General features: G+C 46.6%; 1 protein-coding gene across 4 annotated transcripts in view; it reads right to left on the bottom strand.

Moving 5' to 3' along the window:
- Positions 1–1877: 1877 nt before the first annotated feature.
- The window catches only part of BFSP1 (beaded filament structural protein 1), a 73264-nt gene continuing 55097 nt past the window's right edge, over positions 1878–20044 (bottom strand). For all 4 annotated transcript variants that reach the window (XM_029916002.1, XM_029915999.1, XM_029916000.1 and 1 more), the window contains 4 exons: positions 17773–17880; positions 7712–7932; positions 4977–5062; positions 1878–3003 (listed from right to left, as the gene is read on the bottom strand). In XM_029916002.1, coding sequence (XP_029771862.1) covers positions 2048–3003; positions 4977–5062; positions 7712–7932; positions 17773–17880 — 1371 coding nt within the window. In that variant the 3' untranslated portion in view covers positions 1878–2047. The remainder of the gene's footprint in view (positions 3004–4976; positions 5063–7711; positions 7933–17772; positions 17881–20044) is intronic.

Here is a 20044-nt window from a genome sequence, read left to right as displayed (position 1 = left end):
TGAAAATAAGAATATGAACTGAACATGCAGTCCACACAGTAAAAAGACTTCATAGGGAAGAGATAAAGTCTTCAGTGGCTGCGATGTTGAATATAATATAGACACTGATCCAAATTCCTAGTACATTCTGGGCTCCAGCTAATGATTTCCATCATTCTCTTAAGCTTTTAAATTATAAATATTTCAAAAGTGTGCAATAGAGTGGGCCCTTCCATTCATCTCTTAGAAAGAACAACAAAAGCATATTTCTTTCTTGAAGTCAAAACCTCAAATGAATTCAGAACAAGATTTTTTTAATGCCCTAAGTAGAAAGGAAAGGTGACTATTAAGTATTCTTTCCATTATTCATAACAAAGAAATAATAGAATGTAATTGATGACTCCATCAATTTTATCTAATAACATGTCGCTGTCTTGCCAGATACTTTTGTTTAGGCAGATGCAGTAATCCATGTAAGCACATTTACTCGGTGCCCATATGAGCATCTACATAGAGCAGGAACAGCTTCTCAACTGGTAGAAGTGAAAAAAAACATTTGGACTGGTAGTAGAAAAACAGATGACTAGACGCAACATAGGGTTTTTGTAAAGACTCTAGTTTGAAGTGGGGCACCTGGGTGGCTCTGTTGGTTAAGCATCCAATTTCGGCTCAGGTCATGATCTCACAGTTCATGAGTTCAAGCCCTGCATGGGGCTCTGTGCCGATAGCTCAGAGCCTGGAGCTGTTTCGGATTCTCTGTCTCCCTCTCTCTCTGCCCCTCCCTGATTCATATTCTGTCTCTCTGTCTCTCTCTCTCTCTCAAAAATAAGTAAATATTAAAAAAATTTTTTAAAGATTCTAGTTTGAAGTAATTTGTTCATTTCCTAGGATGTGACACAGAAAGCATCTGTATGCACATGTGCATGTGTATGTCTGCAAGAGGGCATGCAGACACATGTATATTATGGTACACTCTACTATGGTAATTGAGATCATTGATGAACCTGAAAATTCTCCCCTATCAGCACAGCATGCTGTCTGCCACATGGTATATTCTCAGAAGTGCTTGTTGGACCAGTCAGTTAACCAAATCCTACACAAGGAACTACACAGTGACATTTGATTTTGCTTTTTGAAACCTGACCTAGGATTGCAATTTTTGAGTAAGAACATTTTCAGTACCCAGACAAAAGGAAATTGGGGACATATGCTGTGGTAGATGGCATTGGTGCCCCAATTAGATCCTCATGACCCACGTATTTCCATGTTGGATGTCCAAATGCCTGCACCTGTATTTCTGTGCCTGAGGGTTTTCTTGCCCCTGAAGTTAGTGGCCTGGGAGCAGCCCTCCCCAATGGCAGACAGGATTTGGTGGATGGATATTCCAGCTCCCTCCTCATTTGGGCGGGATAGCTCTGGGGCGTGTGTGTGTTCTACTCCATCTCCCAGAATCCCTTGGGGCAACTGAGCTACAAGTACCCACAGTGCTCACTGTTGGCTGCCTTGCCATCCCTGGCTCCCTTTTGCACCGCCCCCCCGGTGCTTCCTGGGATCACACCCCCAAGGACACTACATTCAGATCTCTGCTTCAAGATCAGCTTCTCAGCGAACCCAAACTAAGACACTTTCACCATGTACCTCTAACAAAACACTCCTCTGTGTGAACAGGTGTTTGTGCTTGAAATGCAATAAAAAGGCACCCATGCATCAACTAGCATGTTTCTGTGTGAGGTCCAGGCACTCTCTGACTCTAATGAGTCTCTCCATGACCCATGATGAAGGGCATGTCTCTTTCCTTAAAGGAGCAGGGTTTGATGGCCCCTGACCAGGGCATCTTTGTCCCTAGCATGGCTGCCCCACCTACACTCCCAAGGCCCCTGTTAATTAGACAAAGGATGTGCAAGCAAAGAAAACTTTTTAATTAAGGCTTCATTGGCAACGTCAGGAGGGCCAACTATGGTCTAATCCAAACAAAGAACCTTCACTCTTTTGTCATCTGTTCTAAAATATCAAGGCAGTTCCCCTACAGTGGCCCCAAAGACATTGTTTCCCACTGAGCCCAGGCATTTTAAGAGCTCTTTTCTCCTGATTTCTTCTTGTTTGCCTTTGTCTTCCCAATCACGGTCTCCACAATGACAGCTGTTTCTTCATATGTCTGGATGCTCTCCGTGGAAAACTTCTCAATGGATTCCATCACTTCCACCTTCTCATACGCCAAAGTCCTGGGCGGACTTCTCTCCTGTTGGTCACTGCTCTTAGCCCCATGCTCCCCAGATCCACCTTGACCAACCTCAGGCCTTTGAGACTGAGGTGTAGACGGTCGCTCCGGACCAAGTGGGATCACAGGAGAGGGCCTCCTGGACTCGTCCTCCTCCTCCTTCTGGTCATCATGTTTCTCTGCAGGCCCTTTCGGTTCTTCAGCATGAGTGTCATCCTTCTTGTCGGCAGGATACTGGCTGGGTGGCTTTCCGTCTTCCTTCTCCTGAAGATCACCCTGTCCATTCTCCAGAGGGGGCCCGGGCTGCTCAGGAGAGGGCTCCACAGGGCTGTCGCGATGTAGAGAGTCATCCTCAATGGAGATAACCACTCCACCTTTGGCTGGGATGGAGGAGGAACAGAACTCAGGGTCCACGTAACTGGCATCCCCAGACACCAGCACGTACCGCCCTTTGGTGTAGAGGTCAGCTGGAGGCTCGGCATCCTTGGGGCTTTTCACTTTGTCCTTGACCATCTTGAACAGTTTCCCAAAGGCTTTGCTTATCTGCCCTCCATCTGGCACGTCCTCCAGAGCCCCTTCTGGGGTTGGGAGACTTGCTTCTTCACCTCCTGATTCAAGCTTACATTCGCCTTCTTTGGGCACCACCTGCACCAGCTTTGTGTCTTCTGGACCTTTCAGTGGTATGTCTTCCAGACTCTCATCAGCTTTGTCTTTAGCTATAATCTCCTTTTTCCTTGGAATGTTCTTGGGGAGACCTTTCTGTCTTGGTTTTGCTGTTGTTATATCCTGCACAGCCCTAGTGAGATCTAAAAAAAAAGGGGGGGGCCAGGGTCACAAGTCAAATTTGTCAATGAAAGAAGAAGAAAATGTATTTGTTGAAAAATATGCTGTTTTGGAGACCAAGGCCTAGCACAGGGGTAGAGTTTACCATACATGGGGCAAAAATAACAGGGAAAGATGCCTGGATCTGACCAGTAGCGTTCATGGCCTCCATGAAGGTCCCAGCTCTGCAACCAGCTGGGTGACTCTTGACAAGTCACTTGACCCATCTGGGCTTGCAGAGAGGAGGGAAGGTACTTCCTGTTCTGACACTCACAGTTCCCACCCCACTGGATGCAACTTCCTGAGACATTCTACCGCAATACACTGGGAGTCCCCACCCAAGCCCCCACTGAGCTCATGAAGAATATTCAGATCTAGAGGCTGGTCGATGCAACTCATTCTACAGAGTCACCCTCGCCCTGGACTTCTCCAAAGGAGAGACAGCAGAGCTGACTGGGCCTCCAGTGTGTTCTGAATGGCTTCAGGCAGGGGAATCAATCTCCCTTGCTCCACATGCATCCCAAGCTAAATAGATACAAATGCTCCTTGAGCAGCATCCCTTTCCTCCTGGGCAAGGGAGGAAGTGAGGTACTATATTCAGAAATGACAGGAATCCCCTGTTCCCAAGGCTGTCTTTATTTCTTCACACCAGCTAAAAGGAAAAACTGGAAGTTTAAGAAAATATACACAATCTTGCCTTGCCTCGTCTATGAGGCTTTTCAACCTAACTAGCATGCAGGTTTCATCTCGAAGGTCTTCTCCATCCCCTCCCTCCATGAACCAGAGGACTGACAGACAATGCAAAGGCATCTAGCACCGGTTGACTCAGAGAGCTGAAATGAGCCATGAAGCCATAAGGGAGGAAGAAAGGTGCAAAGGGAGATGTCAAAGATGGCCTGCTGGGGGCAGGTGTGGGGGAAGGGAGGGCTTGCAGCAACTGCTACAGAATTGCAGGACCCAGTACAAGAGGAAAAGGCAGGGCCCCTGTTGAAAATCACTAAGGAGTTCAAGACAGTGGGGCACCTGGGTGTCTCAGTCAATTGAGCACCTGACTCTTGATTTTAGCTCAGGTCATGATCTTGTGGTTTGTGAATTCAAGCCCCGTGTCAGGCTCTGCACTAACTGTGGAGACTGCTTGGGATTCTCTCTCTCCCTCTCCCACGCATGTGCACCTGCCCCCACCACCTCTCAAGATAAAAAAAATTTTTTTTAATACACAAAAAATACAATTTCAAGACAGTGACAGCTGAGCACTATGCCAAGTGTGGGGACCCTTGTGTACAGGGCCCTGTGTGTGGCCACAAGCTCCTAGAGCCAGCCCTGGCACATGGCCCCCTTCCAACATGTTCTGACTCTAAAACCCATTTCCACAAACCCCTCTAAGCTCTCTGAGGGACACGGATTTGAAGGCACTATGGTATGAGAAATCGGCAGCACCCTCTTCTTTTCTCCTACAACACTGTGTTTGTTCAGCACTAGGGAGATTTAGCTGTGAGGTAACATCTCTCGGGTGCATGAAACCATCCCCAAAGGACCAAACGTTGAAGACAGAGGCCATGCTTGCCAACCAAGCTAGTTCTGCTTAAGAGAAATGAGGGATAATTGAGCATTGACTCTGCTCCAGACATTGCACTTTTCTACAGCATAACTCATTTCCTTTGCTAAAGTGAATATTGAATTATATCTCCCCCCAGTTTAATGCTTCAAGTTCAAGGATGACATTCCCAAAGTGGCCTATCCCACAGACTGATTTTTGTCCTTGTAAACTTTCTAACTCAGTCACTCGGTACCTGTGGGAGTGAATCAGAAAGGGAGAGAAGACCTCACATAAAAGCATCTAATTTCCAAATGGATCAGAAGGAAGCATAAATGTCAAGTTCAGGAAGAGAGCTGTTTGATTTTTTCCCCCAATCTTCCATGATAGAAAACAGCAGAAGCCAGGGTCAGGAAGCATTACCTTTCCCACCAAGCCGAGAGCTAAGAGAGGTTCCATGGCTTGGAGTGAATAGGGTAACAGGAGTTTCAATGAAGGCGGAGCTCAGCCTGGAGAGAGAACCAGAAAGAGGATGGTCGCCATCTTGAATTCATCAAACCAAACAGATGGTGGGAGATTAATGTGAGCAAAAATTAAGAGTGAGCAAAAATGAGAAAATCTTTCTCTAAAACACAATATTCATGAAACATATACATACTTATACACCAGATAAAGATGTGAAAGATTTCTTCGAGTTCAAATCATACACTGTGAAAGACGCTTACAGGGGAATTGTAAAACGGGGATTGCTTATAATCTAAAAAACGCCACTTCTCTGCTGAACAGAGTTTTTGGTTTTGCTTTTTTTAATAAAAAGGTAGTGAGCCCAAGTGGAATTATTTAGGGCAACCAGGATGTGGTATCTCCAACTCTTTTTTAAAAAATAATATCCTTTGTAAGTAGAGAAAAAATTGATTACACATTTGAGACAAAATGTAAACATGTGGTGAGTCTGAGAAAAGAGTGTCCAAACGTCCCTTGCTCTGCGCTTACAATGTTTCTATCAACTTGAAATTACAACAAAGTTCAAAGTTTTAAGCAAACCAATGAAAGGGCTATCTGATGATCCGTTTGAGAAGCCTTGCCTTCAAAACAAAAATCTTCACACAGTCACTTAAATGCCAGTTCAAGATGTATTTCCATGTGTGCATAAAGCGTTCACTATGACATAAATATAATTTAGGAATATGCAATAATCCACTGACCATAACTTGAGAAAGAAAAAGAAAATCTTGCTTTCTTTGCTAAACATTGGAGCATTCACAGCCAAGACAGAGCACCTAGAGACAAAGAAGGAACTACTCCTGGTGGGGCAATTCTGGATGCTTCTCTTTTAATTCATCTAAACCCCCCAAATCAGTAAGACCTAATTAAAGAATCACAACTTAATAAAGTGAGAGTCCTTCTATGAGGTAACTTCTACGAGTCTCCAATCTGCTCTCTGATATCTATGAACATGGACATGGTCATGGACAAAGATATAGATGATGTAGGTATAGGTATAAATAATGCAGATCCAGATCTGGATAGACACACATGTACACAACACAGGTGAGCATGGACTTGATATAGTGCAGGTGTAAGGGTGCACACACATGAAGATGACACAGATCTAGATGATGCAGGTGAAGATGAAGTATGAAGATGTAGATACTGTAGATATAGGAATAGTTGTAGATATGAATGTAGATGATGCAGATAAAGGTATAGATGTGGATGGATGTAGATGATGCAGATGGAGGTGTAGATGTGGATGAAGATGATGGAGATGTGGATGTAGGTGATGGAGATGTGGATGTAGGTGATGGAGATCGAGGTATAGTTGCAGATGTGGATGTAGATGATGGAGATGTGTATGTAGGTGATGTAGATGTGGATGAAGATGACGGAGATGGAGGTGTAGCTATAGCTGTGGATGTAGATGATGTAGATGTGGATGTAGGTGACATAGATGTGAAAGCAGATGATGTAGATAGAGGTGTAGATATAGATGTGGATGTAGATGATGTAGATGGAGGCATAGTTGTAGATGGATGGAGAGGATGTTGATGGAGGTGTGGTTATAAATGTGTATGTAGTTGATACAGATGAGGGTGTAGATGGTATATGTGTAGATGGCATAGATGTAAGTGTAGGGGTAGGTGGAGATGATGTAGATGTAGGAATAGGTATAAGTGTAGATGTTATAGGTGTCAGTATAAATGTAAATGCTGTTGGTATAGGTGCAGATTATATGATATAGATGTAGATGACATATACATGTGGGTGTAGATGCAGATGTAAGTGTAGGTATCAGTACCCCCAAATGACATAGAGTAATGATGGAGGCTGTAGGTGTAGGTACAGATGATATATATATATATATATATATATATATATATATAGAGAGAGAGAGAGAGAGAGAGAGAGAGAGAAGGAGAGAGAGAGAGAGAGAGAGAGAGAGAAAGAGAGAGGGATAGGAATACAGACAGGGATAGGTGATAGGGACAGGAGATAGGAATAGGGATGGGGATGGGGGACAGGGATAGGGACAGGGGTAGGGGAGAGGGATAGCGATAATTTCTCAGTGATCCTGAAGTTAATGGAGCTTAACTCACAGCTCCACTATGAACGAGACCAGCCAGTGCATTGACAGCCACATTACTGACCTGCCCAGGTGACAAAAACAATGACAGTAGCAGCAATAATAACACCAGCACCTCCTAGCACTTGTTGAGCGCCAGGCACTGTATTAGGCACCTCACCTGCAGTATCTCACTAAATACTCCTGGTCATCCCACCTGCTAAGATATTTATGTCCCCAGAGGCCTGTGGGGCCAAAAGCAACCTTCTCCATGGGGTCTTTTTGCGACCATCCTACTTGAAATTCCAAACATTCCCACCATGGCCCCATGCTCCCCTCTCCCCTGTCACAATTTACTCCATGGTACTTGTCATCTGTTACAAAGCCATCCGTCAGCTGCCTCCCCAGCTAGCATTCCAGCTCCACAAGGCCATGGAGTTGTGATTCCTCCTTTGCTACCCTACCAGGTGTCCCTACCACCTGGAATGGTGCCTGGCACCCAGGAAGCACTCATTGAGGACCTAGGAACTAAGCCAGCAGCCAGGATGTAGAGAGAGATGCGCAGCCTCTGGGCCGTGCCCATCTGTGATCACACCTGTTGCCTTCATTCTCAAGGATCCGGTGGTACCGCTCCAGCTCGTTCTTCAGGGTTTGCTGGGCAACCACCAGCTGCCGGCAGTCATAGGAAGACCTCTCCAGGCTCCTCTCGGTCTCCTCAATTTCCTTCCGCAGGGTTTCGATCTGCTCATTATAGAGCTGAATCTCGTCATCGTAACACTCGTGGGCATCTTTAATAGCCTGCTCCAGGGCCGCTGTCTGTGGGCAAAGACACAGCCATAAGGAAACCCAGCCCGCCTCTCCCCAAGACACAGACGTCTCAGGATGACAAAGCCAGGAAATAAAAAGAAAACTGTCTGTGGAATAAAATGTACAATTCAAATATACTAGATCACTTGTATTCAGAGTTAGCATAAACCTGACTAAAAGATAAAATACAAAGAGGGCTGCCTGGGTGGCTCAGTCAGTTGAGCGTCCATCTTTGGCTCAGGTCATGAACTAGCTTTTGTGAGTTTGAGCCCCGTGTCAGGCTGTGCTGACAGCTCAGAGCTTGGAGTCTGCTTGGGACTCTGTGTCTCCCTCTCTCTCTCTCTGCCCCTTCCCCACTTGCACTCTATCTCTATCTCTCTCAAAAATAAAGATTAAAAAATGTTTTAAAGATAAATAGAAAGAAGTGCACATACTAAATATATAAGATGCTATTTTTGCTGAAGTAATTAAGTCAGGGACAGGTGCTCCCTGTTCTTATTTAATCACTGTGTCACTTTAATTTTTCCTGATTTCTAACTAGTAGAGTTACATATATGTTTCCGTAGCTAAAGTGTGTGGATGCACTTGTGTATACGTAAAATAACTTCAGGCTAATACTACTTACATACTAAGACAAAGCAAGTCCAAAGTAAGGTAGGAAAATAGAAATATGACAGCATATAAGGTGGCCTACAGTCACTTTAAAAGCTCCCACCAATGCACCAAGAGACACGTGTCCTTATTTACAAGCTTAGTATGTGTGCAGTAGTGACTTTTACAATCTCATTTTCCCCAGTAGAAAAGAATTCACCGTGCCTTATTGGTCCTCAAAACAAAATGAAACAAACCAAACCAAAAAGCCACTTGTACTTAGAATATTCCAAAATTCGCTGCACACTTGAAACACTGGAGGATGCTGTTAAGCTGCAGATCCCGACTCAGCAGGTCTGGGAGAGGCCAGCGGCTCTACAGTTCTAACCAGTGCCCACACGACACTACAGGTGACACTCCTGGTCTCCGGCCCACACAGTGAGTCATGGGGGGCTGGACACGTATCTGAATTCAACTTCATGTATGTTTGCCACAAGGTATCTCACATGCATCTGAATGTGCACATTGGACAAATCTAGAGGGTGATTATTCCTAGGACACCTGATTCCTCACCTTTTTTTTTTTAAAGTTTATTTCTTTATGTGGGGGGAGGGGCAGAGAGAGAGGGAGATAGAGAGAATCCCAAGTAGGGTCCACACTATCAGTGTGGAACCTGACAGCAGGGCTCAGACCCACAAACCGTGAGATCATGACCTGAACCAAAATCAAGAGTCAGACACTTAACCAGCTGAGCCACCCAGATGCCCCTGATTCCTCACTTTATATACAGATGTGGAATAGCGAAGTTCTCTAAGTGATGACCTTTGAACACTTAGCTTACAAAGGTTTTCAGGAATGTATCTATTGCATCAGGAAGGAAGGAAAGAAAAAAAGAAAGAAGGAAGGATGAAAGGAAGGAAGGTAGAAGGGAAGGAAGGATGGAGGGAAGCAGGAAAAGAAGGGGTACATACACTCCACAATCTGGGAAGTCTCTGCCAGCATAGGTCATCCCCCTTGTCTGGTGCCTACACCATCTCACTCACAGAGGAGTCCCAGCAGCAGTGTGACTCCACTCTCCCACCCTGACCCACAGAACCAGGGCTGGGCCTCATTCAGGCAGGCCTATCACGTGCTTCCTCCCTGTGGAATCTGGAAAAGGAGCTCAGAAATAGCAGAGAGGTGGTGACAGGGTCATATAACCTTGGGGCCGCCATTTTGGAGTGGCCATCTTTCATAACATGCCTGGAGAAACTGAGAAAGGCAATTCTTCAGAGGAGCAGAGAAATGAAGCCTGCGGGGAAAGGCGAATAAAGATGAGAGAACTTGTGAGAGAGAAGAAAGAGAGAGAGTAAGCAGCTGTCGCAGATCCAAGTTCCTGCCCCATATCCTGCTCTCAAATTTCAGCAACCACCTTTTATATCTTGCTCCTCTGGGAGGAAAAATAGTATCTTCACAGTGGAGAAACCCGGCAGACTCCACCTTAACCAAGTGATTACTTAACCAAGGGATCCAAGTTATATCACCAGCAGGAAGACACGCCCACATGAGGCTTCCCCGATGAGACACACTGAGGACACCTCACTTCTGTGTATTCCAGCCACAAATGCACAGCCTCAGCCCAATCCTGAAAACACACCAGGGAGCCCACAAGGAGGGACATTCCACAAAATAACTGGCCAACAAGGTCATGAAAGACAAAGAAAGGCAGAACTATCCCAGATTGGGTAGACTAAGGAGATACAACACCTAAATTACAAGCAGAATCCAGGACCAGCAAAAAAACGTTGGTGGGGTACTTGTGAAATTGTTGTCAAGTCTCTTACGAGGATGCTATCATCATTAATTTCCTGATATCGCACTGTGGTAGTCAAGGTGCTAACATTTAGGGGAGCTGGGTATACTATTTTTGCAGCATTTCAGAACTCTGAAATAATTTCAAAATAAAATCACAGCACACCCTATCCTGCTTAAGCTAGTTTGATCGAGTTTCTGTTCCTCATAAAAAAAAAAAAAAAAAGGTTTTAAACAGTTACCTGTCATGTCAGACACCAAGGCATACCACTATTCCTGATGTGGCCACATTTTCTTACCTACACCGCGGTTCATACACTCTAGGAAATGCTTCCAGGAAATAAGGAATTTAAAAGACCCTCTTTAAAGCTCAAATCTCAGAGACAAGAAGCCATCCAGGAATGGAAGAACCCTGAATCAGATGTTCCTTTTCTACGGAGCAGTCCAGAGAACAAGCCTGGAGGTCACTGACCATGCTGGGGCCCCAGCAGCAACGCTCGGAGCCTGGAGCCTGCTTCAGATTCTGTGTCTCCCTCCCTCTCTGCTCCTCCCCTGCAAGTGCTCTGAGTGTCTCTCTCTTTCAAAAATAAATAAATATTTAAAAAAAAATTTTTAAGGTGGGTTAATGGCCTCACATTCTACACAAGCAGCCCTTATGCTTTAGCGATACAGTTGAAATATTGCCGGATGAGATGATCTGGTGTCAGGGATTGCTTCACAATTACACGGTGGGGGTGTGGGGGGGAGGTGATGTAAGAGGGACCATGTGCTGGAGGATGGGGTCTAGTGTTCTCTCACTTTTATATATGCTTGAAGTGTTCCAGAACAGACTAAAAACAACCAAAGATACGAGTAAGGCAAATCTGTGGCCCCCTTTGGGTATGGGTTCCCCTATCCAGGCGGGAATAATGGTTTCTGCTGGCAGCTTCTCCCTTGGAGCAAGTCATCAGCCTCACAACAACCTTATGGGGGAGGTGCTGCTACTGCTTCTGCTTTCCAGATTAGGAGACAGACACACAGGCAAAGTGACTTGCCAATAAATACAGAGTTCAGAGCCACCTGTGCTGGCTCTGAGACACTTCCTGAAACCACGGGCCTCCCTGTCGGCCTCCTCCTAGCTGCAGATGAGCAGTACGCGCATGCGCACGTACGAACTCACACCAGGCCCTTGGGAAACCCCCTAGTCTTACACATCGAAAGGCAAGCATCACCAGTGTGTCCTCACTGAAGACCTGGGGGGGGGGGGGGGACTCAGGGTGGCCCACACAGACCCCTCTGCCCCTGAGCACATCCACTCATCAAACTTCTAAATGGTAAACAGGGCAGCAAAGCACTGTCACAAACAGGGAAATCAGAAACTAGAAGAATGTCACCTATAACCTTTGAACCCTGTATGATTTGTTGCCTATCTTATGAGCTGGCAGTTTTGCTGTTAGGAGTGGGTGGGTGACAGCTGGGTGATGGCTGTCCTCTGATGGAAATGTGCCAGAGGGGTGCCTGCCCCGGGGGGGGGGGGGGGCTCTAGGCAGGACCTAACGGTGTCTTCCCTCAGGCACTGGTGCTCTGCATAACTCTGCCTGCGTCACCAAGACTCTGCCATGTCCAGTGACATGCTGACTGGCTGCACAACACTGGATTTATGTCTATGTCAATGTAGATTTTACAGCTCAATGATTTAAACTACTCATCAGGTAAGGGGTGTTCAAGAAAAATATTAAGAGCTCCACGTTCACGGCCTTAAAGGGAGCTAAAGAGACATCTTTGATGTGAGCAACCTTGACACCAGCTTGGCTGCCTGAGAATGAGACACAGACGCCCCTCCTGAGAGCCCACAGCCCGGGGTGGGGGGTGGCCCGGTCACAGAGACATGCCCAGGGCATCACAAAGTACATGCAGGCCCTCACGTGCTGGGAGATGTCAGAGAAGGCCAGTCCTGGGTACTGAAGAAGAGAAGGTGCTTCCAGAAAGAAGTGATAAGCAAAGGGTCAGGTGCCGGAAACCAAAGGAGGGTCAGGAGAAGAAGAGAAGAGAGAGCATCTCACTCCCAGCCCAGGGTTTCTTGGAGGGGAGTGGACACATGGAGACTGAAGAGCTAGGCAGGTGGAAGAGTGGGCCGTGCTGCAACTTGAACTTCATCTTGAGTGAGAGTGACTGCTGTGTTTTTCCCTGGACGGTTTAGATCGTCTGTGAGCCGCTGCAGGCAGGAGCTACATCATGCTCTGATCAGTATTCCCCGAACCTCACAGGGAGCTTGGCAGCCACGGTTGAACGAAGGAGTCAGCGTTCAAGCACGGCCGTGGGGCTTGCCTTTGCACAGCATGGCTCAGTGGGACCCTGGCAGTGCCACACAGTGAGCCCCATCTGGATGGGTGACCTCCTGCTTCGGTCCTCTTAGGCCCCCAGATTCCTTTGGGTCCAAGGTCTTAAAAAAGGAAACAGGTTCCTTTTTCTCCACATCCTCACCAATACTTGTTGTTTCTTGTGTTTTTTATTTTAGCCACTTTGATACGTGTAAGGTGATACCTCACTGTGGCTATGATTTGCCTTTCCCTGCTGATGAGTGATGTTGAGCATCTCTTCATGTGTCTATTGGTCATCTATATGTATTCTTTGGAAAAATATCTATTCAGGTCATTTGCCCGTGTTTAACTGGATTAGTTGCTTTTTGGTGTTATATAAGCTCTTTATATGTTTCGGATATTAACCCATTATTAGATATGTCATTTGCAAAGATCTCCCATTCAGTAGATGAATGGATGAAAAAGGTGTGATATATATATACACACAATGTCTCCCCTCAGGCAGTCAAGCCATAAAAAAGAAAGAGATCATGCCATTTGCAACAACATGGATGTCCTAGAGGGTATAATGCTACGTGAAATAAATCAGAGAAAGACAAATACCCTATGATCTCACTCACATGTGGAACTTAAGGAATTAAGTAAATGGACAAACAAAGGAAAAAAACAGACAAGAAAACACTCTTAAATACAGAGATCAAACTGGTGGTTACCAGAGGAGAGGGGGCAGAGGGGATAGGGAAAAAGATAAAGGGGATTAAAAGTACACGTATCTTCATGAGTGCTGACACATAGAATTGTTGAGTCATTACACTGTACTCATGAAATTAATATAACGCTGTGTACTAATTTACTTCCATCTTAAAAAAAAGAAAAACAATTGAAGAAGGAAACAAGAAATCAAGTATCCTTTGATTACATGCTGTCTTCCCCAAATCTACCACTAGATGGTGCTAGGCAACTTTAATGAGAAATGATACCTGGGAGGTTCACTCCTTCCAAGTAATACATGACTTTTTCCACTTCCCTGTGTCAGAAACTCTCAGTGAAAGGAAATTTAGGGAGCCAGAAGTGCCTGTCCCTTTCTTCCACCTCTAGGAAGTGCCATCCCAGTGGTCTCATGTATGGGCTCTGTTCGGCTTCAAAGAAGGGGCTGCCAGCTTTGAGATTGTTGTTCCTTCCATCCTTCACACTAGTGTTTGTTGGTTTTTTTTCATGTTTATTTATTTTTGAGAGAGATAGGGCATGAGCGGGGGAGGGGCAGAGAGAGAGGGAGACACAGAATCCAAAGCAGGCTTCAGGCTCTGAGCTGTCAGCACAGAACCTAATGCGGGGCTCACAGCCAGGAACTGTGAGATAATGACCTGAGCTGAATTCGGATGCTTAACCGACTGAGCCACCCAGGCGCCCCTGGACTAGTGTTCTTAAACTTGAGCCTGCAAAAACACCTGGAGGGCTTATTAAAACAGAGATTGCTGGGCCCCACCACAAAGTTCCTGACTCAGTAAGTCTGGGATGGGCCTGTGAATTTGCATTTCTGACAAGTTCCCAGGTGATGCTGATGTTGCTGGTTTAGGGACCTCACCCTGAGGACCATGCTGTGGAGGGTTCTGGAAGCATCAGATGCTCCAACCATAGGCAGAACCAGAGGCCTTGGTTCAGCCAGGTTGGAGCCCTCAGGCTGCAGGGAGTGCTTTCCTCACCCCCACCCCCACCCCCCGTTCCTAGTCACAGCATTGGCCCTACTGAGGAGCTAAGCCACCAAATCTCCCTTTAGAGCACTCAGCTTAGCTACTCCATGGGGCAGTCACGAAAACCTTTCAAAATCAACAAAAAGCCAGCCATGAATATCTCCCGAATAGGATGTGAAAGGCTCAAGCCAGGGACTCAGGTAGAACAGATGTAGAACTTTCTGACCCATCCTGGGGCCCACCCCTACGCCAGTGTTCGCAAAGTGTGATTCCTAGCCCAGAAGCATCATCAGCTGGAAATCTAGAAATGCAAATTCTTGGGCCACATCCCAGAACTACTGAGTCAGAAACCCTTGGGTGGGACCCTCCTTATCTGGGTTTTAACCAGTGCTAATTAGGCACTTTTGGTCCCTGTGACCTTTGCCCCTTAGCTTTATGTCTATGAACATGTTATGTTACCTGGCAAAAGGGACTCTGCAGAGGTGATTAAGGCTCTTAAGCATTTGACTTAAAAAAAATAGGGAGATTATTATAGATTATTCCTGATCATATGAGCCTTTAAAAGCAGAAGTCAGAGAGATCAGATTCTGATCTCTGAGACTGAGAGAGATTCCACATGCAGATGCTGGATTTGAGGATGGAGGCAGCCACATGCCAAGGGATAGCTCCTGGCTGACAGCCAGCAAAGAAATGGGGTTCTCAATCCCACCTGCACACAGAACCGAATTGCCAACAACTTGATTGAGACTGGAAGATTCCCCGCTGAGAGCCTCCAGATGAGACCGGCTGACTGACACCTTTACATCAGCCTTGTGAGACCCAGAGAAACCAACCAAGCCCACCCAGCCTCCTAACTTAGGCAAGTGTGAGACAAAGGGCTGCTATTTCAAGCCCCTGCGTGTGTAGCAATTCCTGACCGCAGCGAGAGAAAATGAATACAGCGTGTGTTTCATTAGACCCACTGCTGGCTTTATTTAATATAAGCACTTATATTACTATATAGAAAATGACTTGGTAATATTTTGATAACTGGTTCAATATAATTGGTTTCCTTTTAATTATATGTACTTCGTTTTTACCATATGCCTTTAACATATAAGTGGACCAAAGACTTTGCCAGACTGCTGGGGGGTGGGGCGGGGCACAGAAAAAGTGAAGACCCCTGATTTAGAGACACAACAAGCCCAGAGCAAGACCAATAAGCCTTCCTGCAGCAACTATGGGGACGGGACAGGTGGCCAAGCAGACAGATTGATCTCACATTCTCAGAAACTAGGTTAATCCTTTATGAAATGTCTTACTTTTACATCCAACAAATGTATATATGCACATAGAGACAGAAACCTTTTTGCCCCGGAACTGGAATTTAACACACCAGCTGGGCTCTTTCAGTTTCTCGGTCTCTAGGGCAGGGTATTCAACTTTGTCACCACACCCACTGCAAGAGCCATATTTAACACCACAAACCATGCACATCATACAAACATGTGTGTGTGTGTGTGCATTTGAACTAATACATATATATTTAAATATGCAAACACATATATTGAAAATACAGGCTTCACAAAACAAATCCCACTGTTACATGCCATGCACTCTGTTATTTCTTATTCTTAGTCTAGTGTTGTCCATTTCTTCATTAATGCCACTCAATACTGCTGAATTCATTTTACAACCCAATAATAAGTTGTAAACAGTGGTTTGGAAAACACCAGTCTCTAGGACCAGTGGGCTTGCATCCACTTCTCCAATCTCTCATTCACACACACATGCGCACACATACACATGTACATAGATAAACACACATGTGTGCACATACATCCACACAAAGTTGTATGTATACACATACACACATACACGCATATACAAATGTAGATATATACACAGAGTACACAACATGCACCTATGCACATCTACACTCATAAACACATGTACATACACACACGTGCACGTACACACATCCACTCATGCTCTTCCAGGGCCTCAGGGGAAACCACAAATTACCAAGTCACCAAGATGGTGCATCTGCTCCTCAGCCCATGGTTTGTCATGAAAGGATGGGTTTTCAGGGCAGTGCTTGATTTCTCGAGCTGTGACTTTCACCTCGGGAGACAATCACCTGACCCTGGTTTGCTTTCAATGGCCCCTGAGAGTTGCTGCATAGTGACTGTGTGTGGTGGGGCAGAAAGGAAGATTCCAGAACTCAGTGGGCCCCGCATGAGATCCCGGGCAGATCTGGAGGGCACCAAATACCTGCGAAAGCACCAGACCTGTTATGCCTTTAACTTTTTTGATTTTGCGGACATTGGAGGGATAGAGACAGAGTAACATATAACATATAAATGTTCCAGGTTTCCAAAATGGTCCAATTTTTAAAACTTTTTGTTCTCTTGTCCTTTCAGGTGTCCTTGTCAAAACAAATATCCATTTATTTTTTAGATTTCGGAAATGCAGTTGCACAGGATATGAAGGTGTAGTATTTTAACCCAATGTCTCCCATCAGAACAGGACAGTAATGAGAGAAAGCAGACCAGAAGGAGTAAAGGGGATGAGTCACGGAGCTCACTAACCAAGAAGGAAGGCCACGGAAACAAGAGAGCATTCTTCCACTGACTTTAGTTTTCAAATTAAGCTTTGCCAAAAAAAAAGGGGGGGGTCGAAATGGGAACTTTATACTAATGAATCCTGAGGAAGGCAGACACTGACATGATTGCCCTCTCCCAGGCCTGTAATCAAATTCCAGAGGAGAGATTTTAGGTCGTGGAAAGAGAAACAGGAAGCACAGAATGGGAGGTTAAAAACCCCAATATGTGTCCATCTCTTCTTATTTTTTTAAAATTTTTTATGTTGTTGGTTTGTTTTTTGTTTTTTGTTTTGAGAGACAGAGACAGTGCGAGCAGGGGAGGGTCAGAGAGAGAGGGAAACACAGAATCTGAAGCAGGCTCCAGGCTCTGAGCTAGCTGTCAGCAGAGCCCAATGTGGGACTCGAATCCACAAACCGTGAGATCATGACCTGAGCCGAAGCCGATGCTTAGCCAACTGAACCATTCAGGCGCCCCTCTTCTTATTTTTAAGAATAAAGTTAAAGCAGGCAAAACGGGTCGACTGTACAGGAGTCAGGAGAGCCTTACCCTTGGTGGGGTGACTCAAAGCAGGCACAAGGGGAACCCCTGAGGGGCCCGGAAATAGTGTGACCCATGGTCCCCATTTGCCCAGGACTTGGGGAGTCCAGGCATGCAAGTCCTGCATCCTGGGAAACCCTCACTTAAAGCAGGGCAGCTGGTCATGCTACTCACGATGGCCTGTTTCTGGCTCTGAGCACTGGACACACAGGCATGAGAATTCCCCTCAGATGGATCTCGTACACTTTCCTCCATGGGCGTGACACCTAGATAAAATGTGTCGTAAAACCTGACTGACGTGTGTGGTGGGAATGCCCAAAGGCGGGCAGTGGACACGAGGGTGTGGCACCCTACCTGGGCCTGCAGCTCGGCTCTCTGTGCCTGTAGGAGGGACACCACCTCCTGGCCCTCCTCCAGCTGGCTCTGCAGGGCGGCGGCTTCCCGTTCTGTCAGGAGCTTCTCCTGCACAAAGAAAGCCAGACTCAGCACTCGCATGCGCTTGATGTGTGAGGAAATCAGAGGGAAAAGGGGCAGAGAGGGTTCTTCGTGTTTGTGCCCCCCACCCCAATTCATATGCTCAAGCCCTGACCCCCAATGGGATGGTCTTAGGGGTTGGAGCCTTGAGGCGGTCTAGATGAAGTCATGAAGATGGGGCCCTCATGGCGGGATTAGTGTTCTCACAGGAAGAGCAAGAGACACCAGAGAGCGCTCTCTTTCCAAGACGCACCAAGAAGAGCCGTGGGAGGACCCGGCTAGGTGGCAGCTGTCGACAAACCAGGAAGCAGGCCCTCATCCAGAACTGAATCCGGGAACGCCTGGGTGACTCGGTTAAACGTCTGACTCTTGATTTCAGTTCAGGTCATGATCTCATGGTTCGTGAGTTGGAGCCCCCGAGGCAGGCTCTGAGCTGACCGTGTGGAGCCTGCTTGGGATTCTCTTTCTTTCTCTCTTTCCCTGCCCTTCCCCTGTACTCTTTCTCTCTTTCAAAACATAAATAAGCTTAAAAAAAAAAGAACTGAATCTGCCAGCAGCCTGACCTTGGACATCCAGCCTCCAGAAGCACGAGAAACAAATGTCTGTGTGTCAGCTGCCCCATCTGTGCTGCTTGTTACGGCAGTCTGAGCTGACTAACACAGGCCCCGGGTGGTCACCCTTAATTAAAGCCTTTTCTCTTTGTCTTCAGAGTTGGTCGTTATATTCTATTTTTTTTATGTTTTTTAAATTTATTTTTGAGAGACAGAGAGAGGCAGTGCGAGCAGGGAAGGGTCAGAGAGAGAGGGAGACACAGAATCTGAAGCAGGCTCCAGGCTCTGAGCTGTCAGCACAGAGCCCGACGTGGGGCTCGAAGCCACGAACCCTGAGATCATGACCTGAGCTGAAGCCCAACGCTTAACCAACTGAGCCACCCAGGTGCCCCTGTCTTCAGAGTTGGAACCATAATGCTCCGAGACCCACATTTCAGACCTGGTTGTCCCATAAACTGTCTAAAAGATTCCGCAGAAGGCACTTCCTCCTCTGTAAAAGGGTCGCTGGGAATACAGACTCCTGTAGGGCTCTGTTGTCTGTCTGTGAGCCCAGGGGAGGGGAAACCGGAGGCCTCACTGCAGACGGCACTCCTCAGCTGTGTGTGCTTACTCCAGGGCTGCTGTAGTCCTGGGTTTCTCAGTGCACGGAGGCATGCTTCCTCTGTCTATCTCTGAGTCTCTTTCCTTGTGTCTCTCCATCTCTGCTTCTCTCTCTGTCTCCATCTTCTGTTTCTCTGTGTCTCAGTCCCCACCTCCCTGCCTCAAAGACCCAGATGAAGGGGTAGCTGGGAGCAGAAAGGGACTCCGTCTCTGAGTACCAGTAAGTGGAAGATATGCATCTAGGCCACACTTTGCAAGTTCTAGGCCTGCAGCCTCAGGATAGAGGCAGACACGGTGCAGATCCGTTGCACAGCCTCCCTGCCCGGGGAATGCCTACTTGTCTGGCCCCATCGGCTCTCCTCACTGCCAAGGTCCCACTCACCTTATACCCTTGCTCACTCCCACCCACTGCAGACCCTTGGATATTCATTGAATAGGAAGAAAGATAGTCTGGCAGCTGGCAGCTGGTAGCCGGCACCAACTGCCAGGCCACGGGGCTCCCTACTTACAAAATCATAAATGACGCCTCCTCCCCACATCCAAAGATGTCACTCCGGGACCGTGGCAGAATGAGAAGGAAACAAGACCGCCCTGTGCCAGAGCACCCACAAAAATGACCAAACATCCCCCCAATTCCCAGTAACAAGTGACGCTGCTTGATTACCAAGTATATCTCCCTAGGTACAAGTTTTCAGGACATGCAGTCCTAGGACCAGTTCTCTCCTGAGGGCATCCAACAGGAGCTGATCCCTCCCTTCGAATCACCCAGCACAGGCCTCCATGCTCCCATGCATCCCTCCTCCTCTGAAACACACTGCAGGTCTCCAGGGCACACACTCCTTTGCTACAGTGAAGAATACTCTCGGCTTTGTTTGACCATCAGTGAGTCCCCAGCGGCCTCCAGCTAGAGAGCACCAACATTATGCTTTAACTACTGACCTGCATTCCTAGGGAATGACACTAATTATAGCCTCATTTTGCCAACGTGACTTAACGCATTT

Source organism: Suricata suricatta, chromosome 12 (genome assembly GCF_006229205.1).
Source record: "Suricata suricatta isolate VVHF042 chromosome 12, meerkat_22Aug2017_6uvM2_HiC, whole genome shotgun sequence".
NCBI classification, from domain to species: Eukaryota; Metazoa; Chordata; class Mammalia; order Carnivora; family Herpestidae; genus Suricata; species Suricata suricatta.
This window is presented reverse-complemented; position numbering and strand designations above follow the sequence as displayed.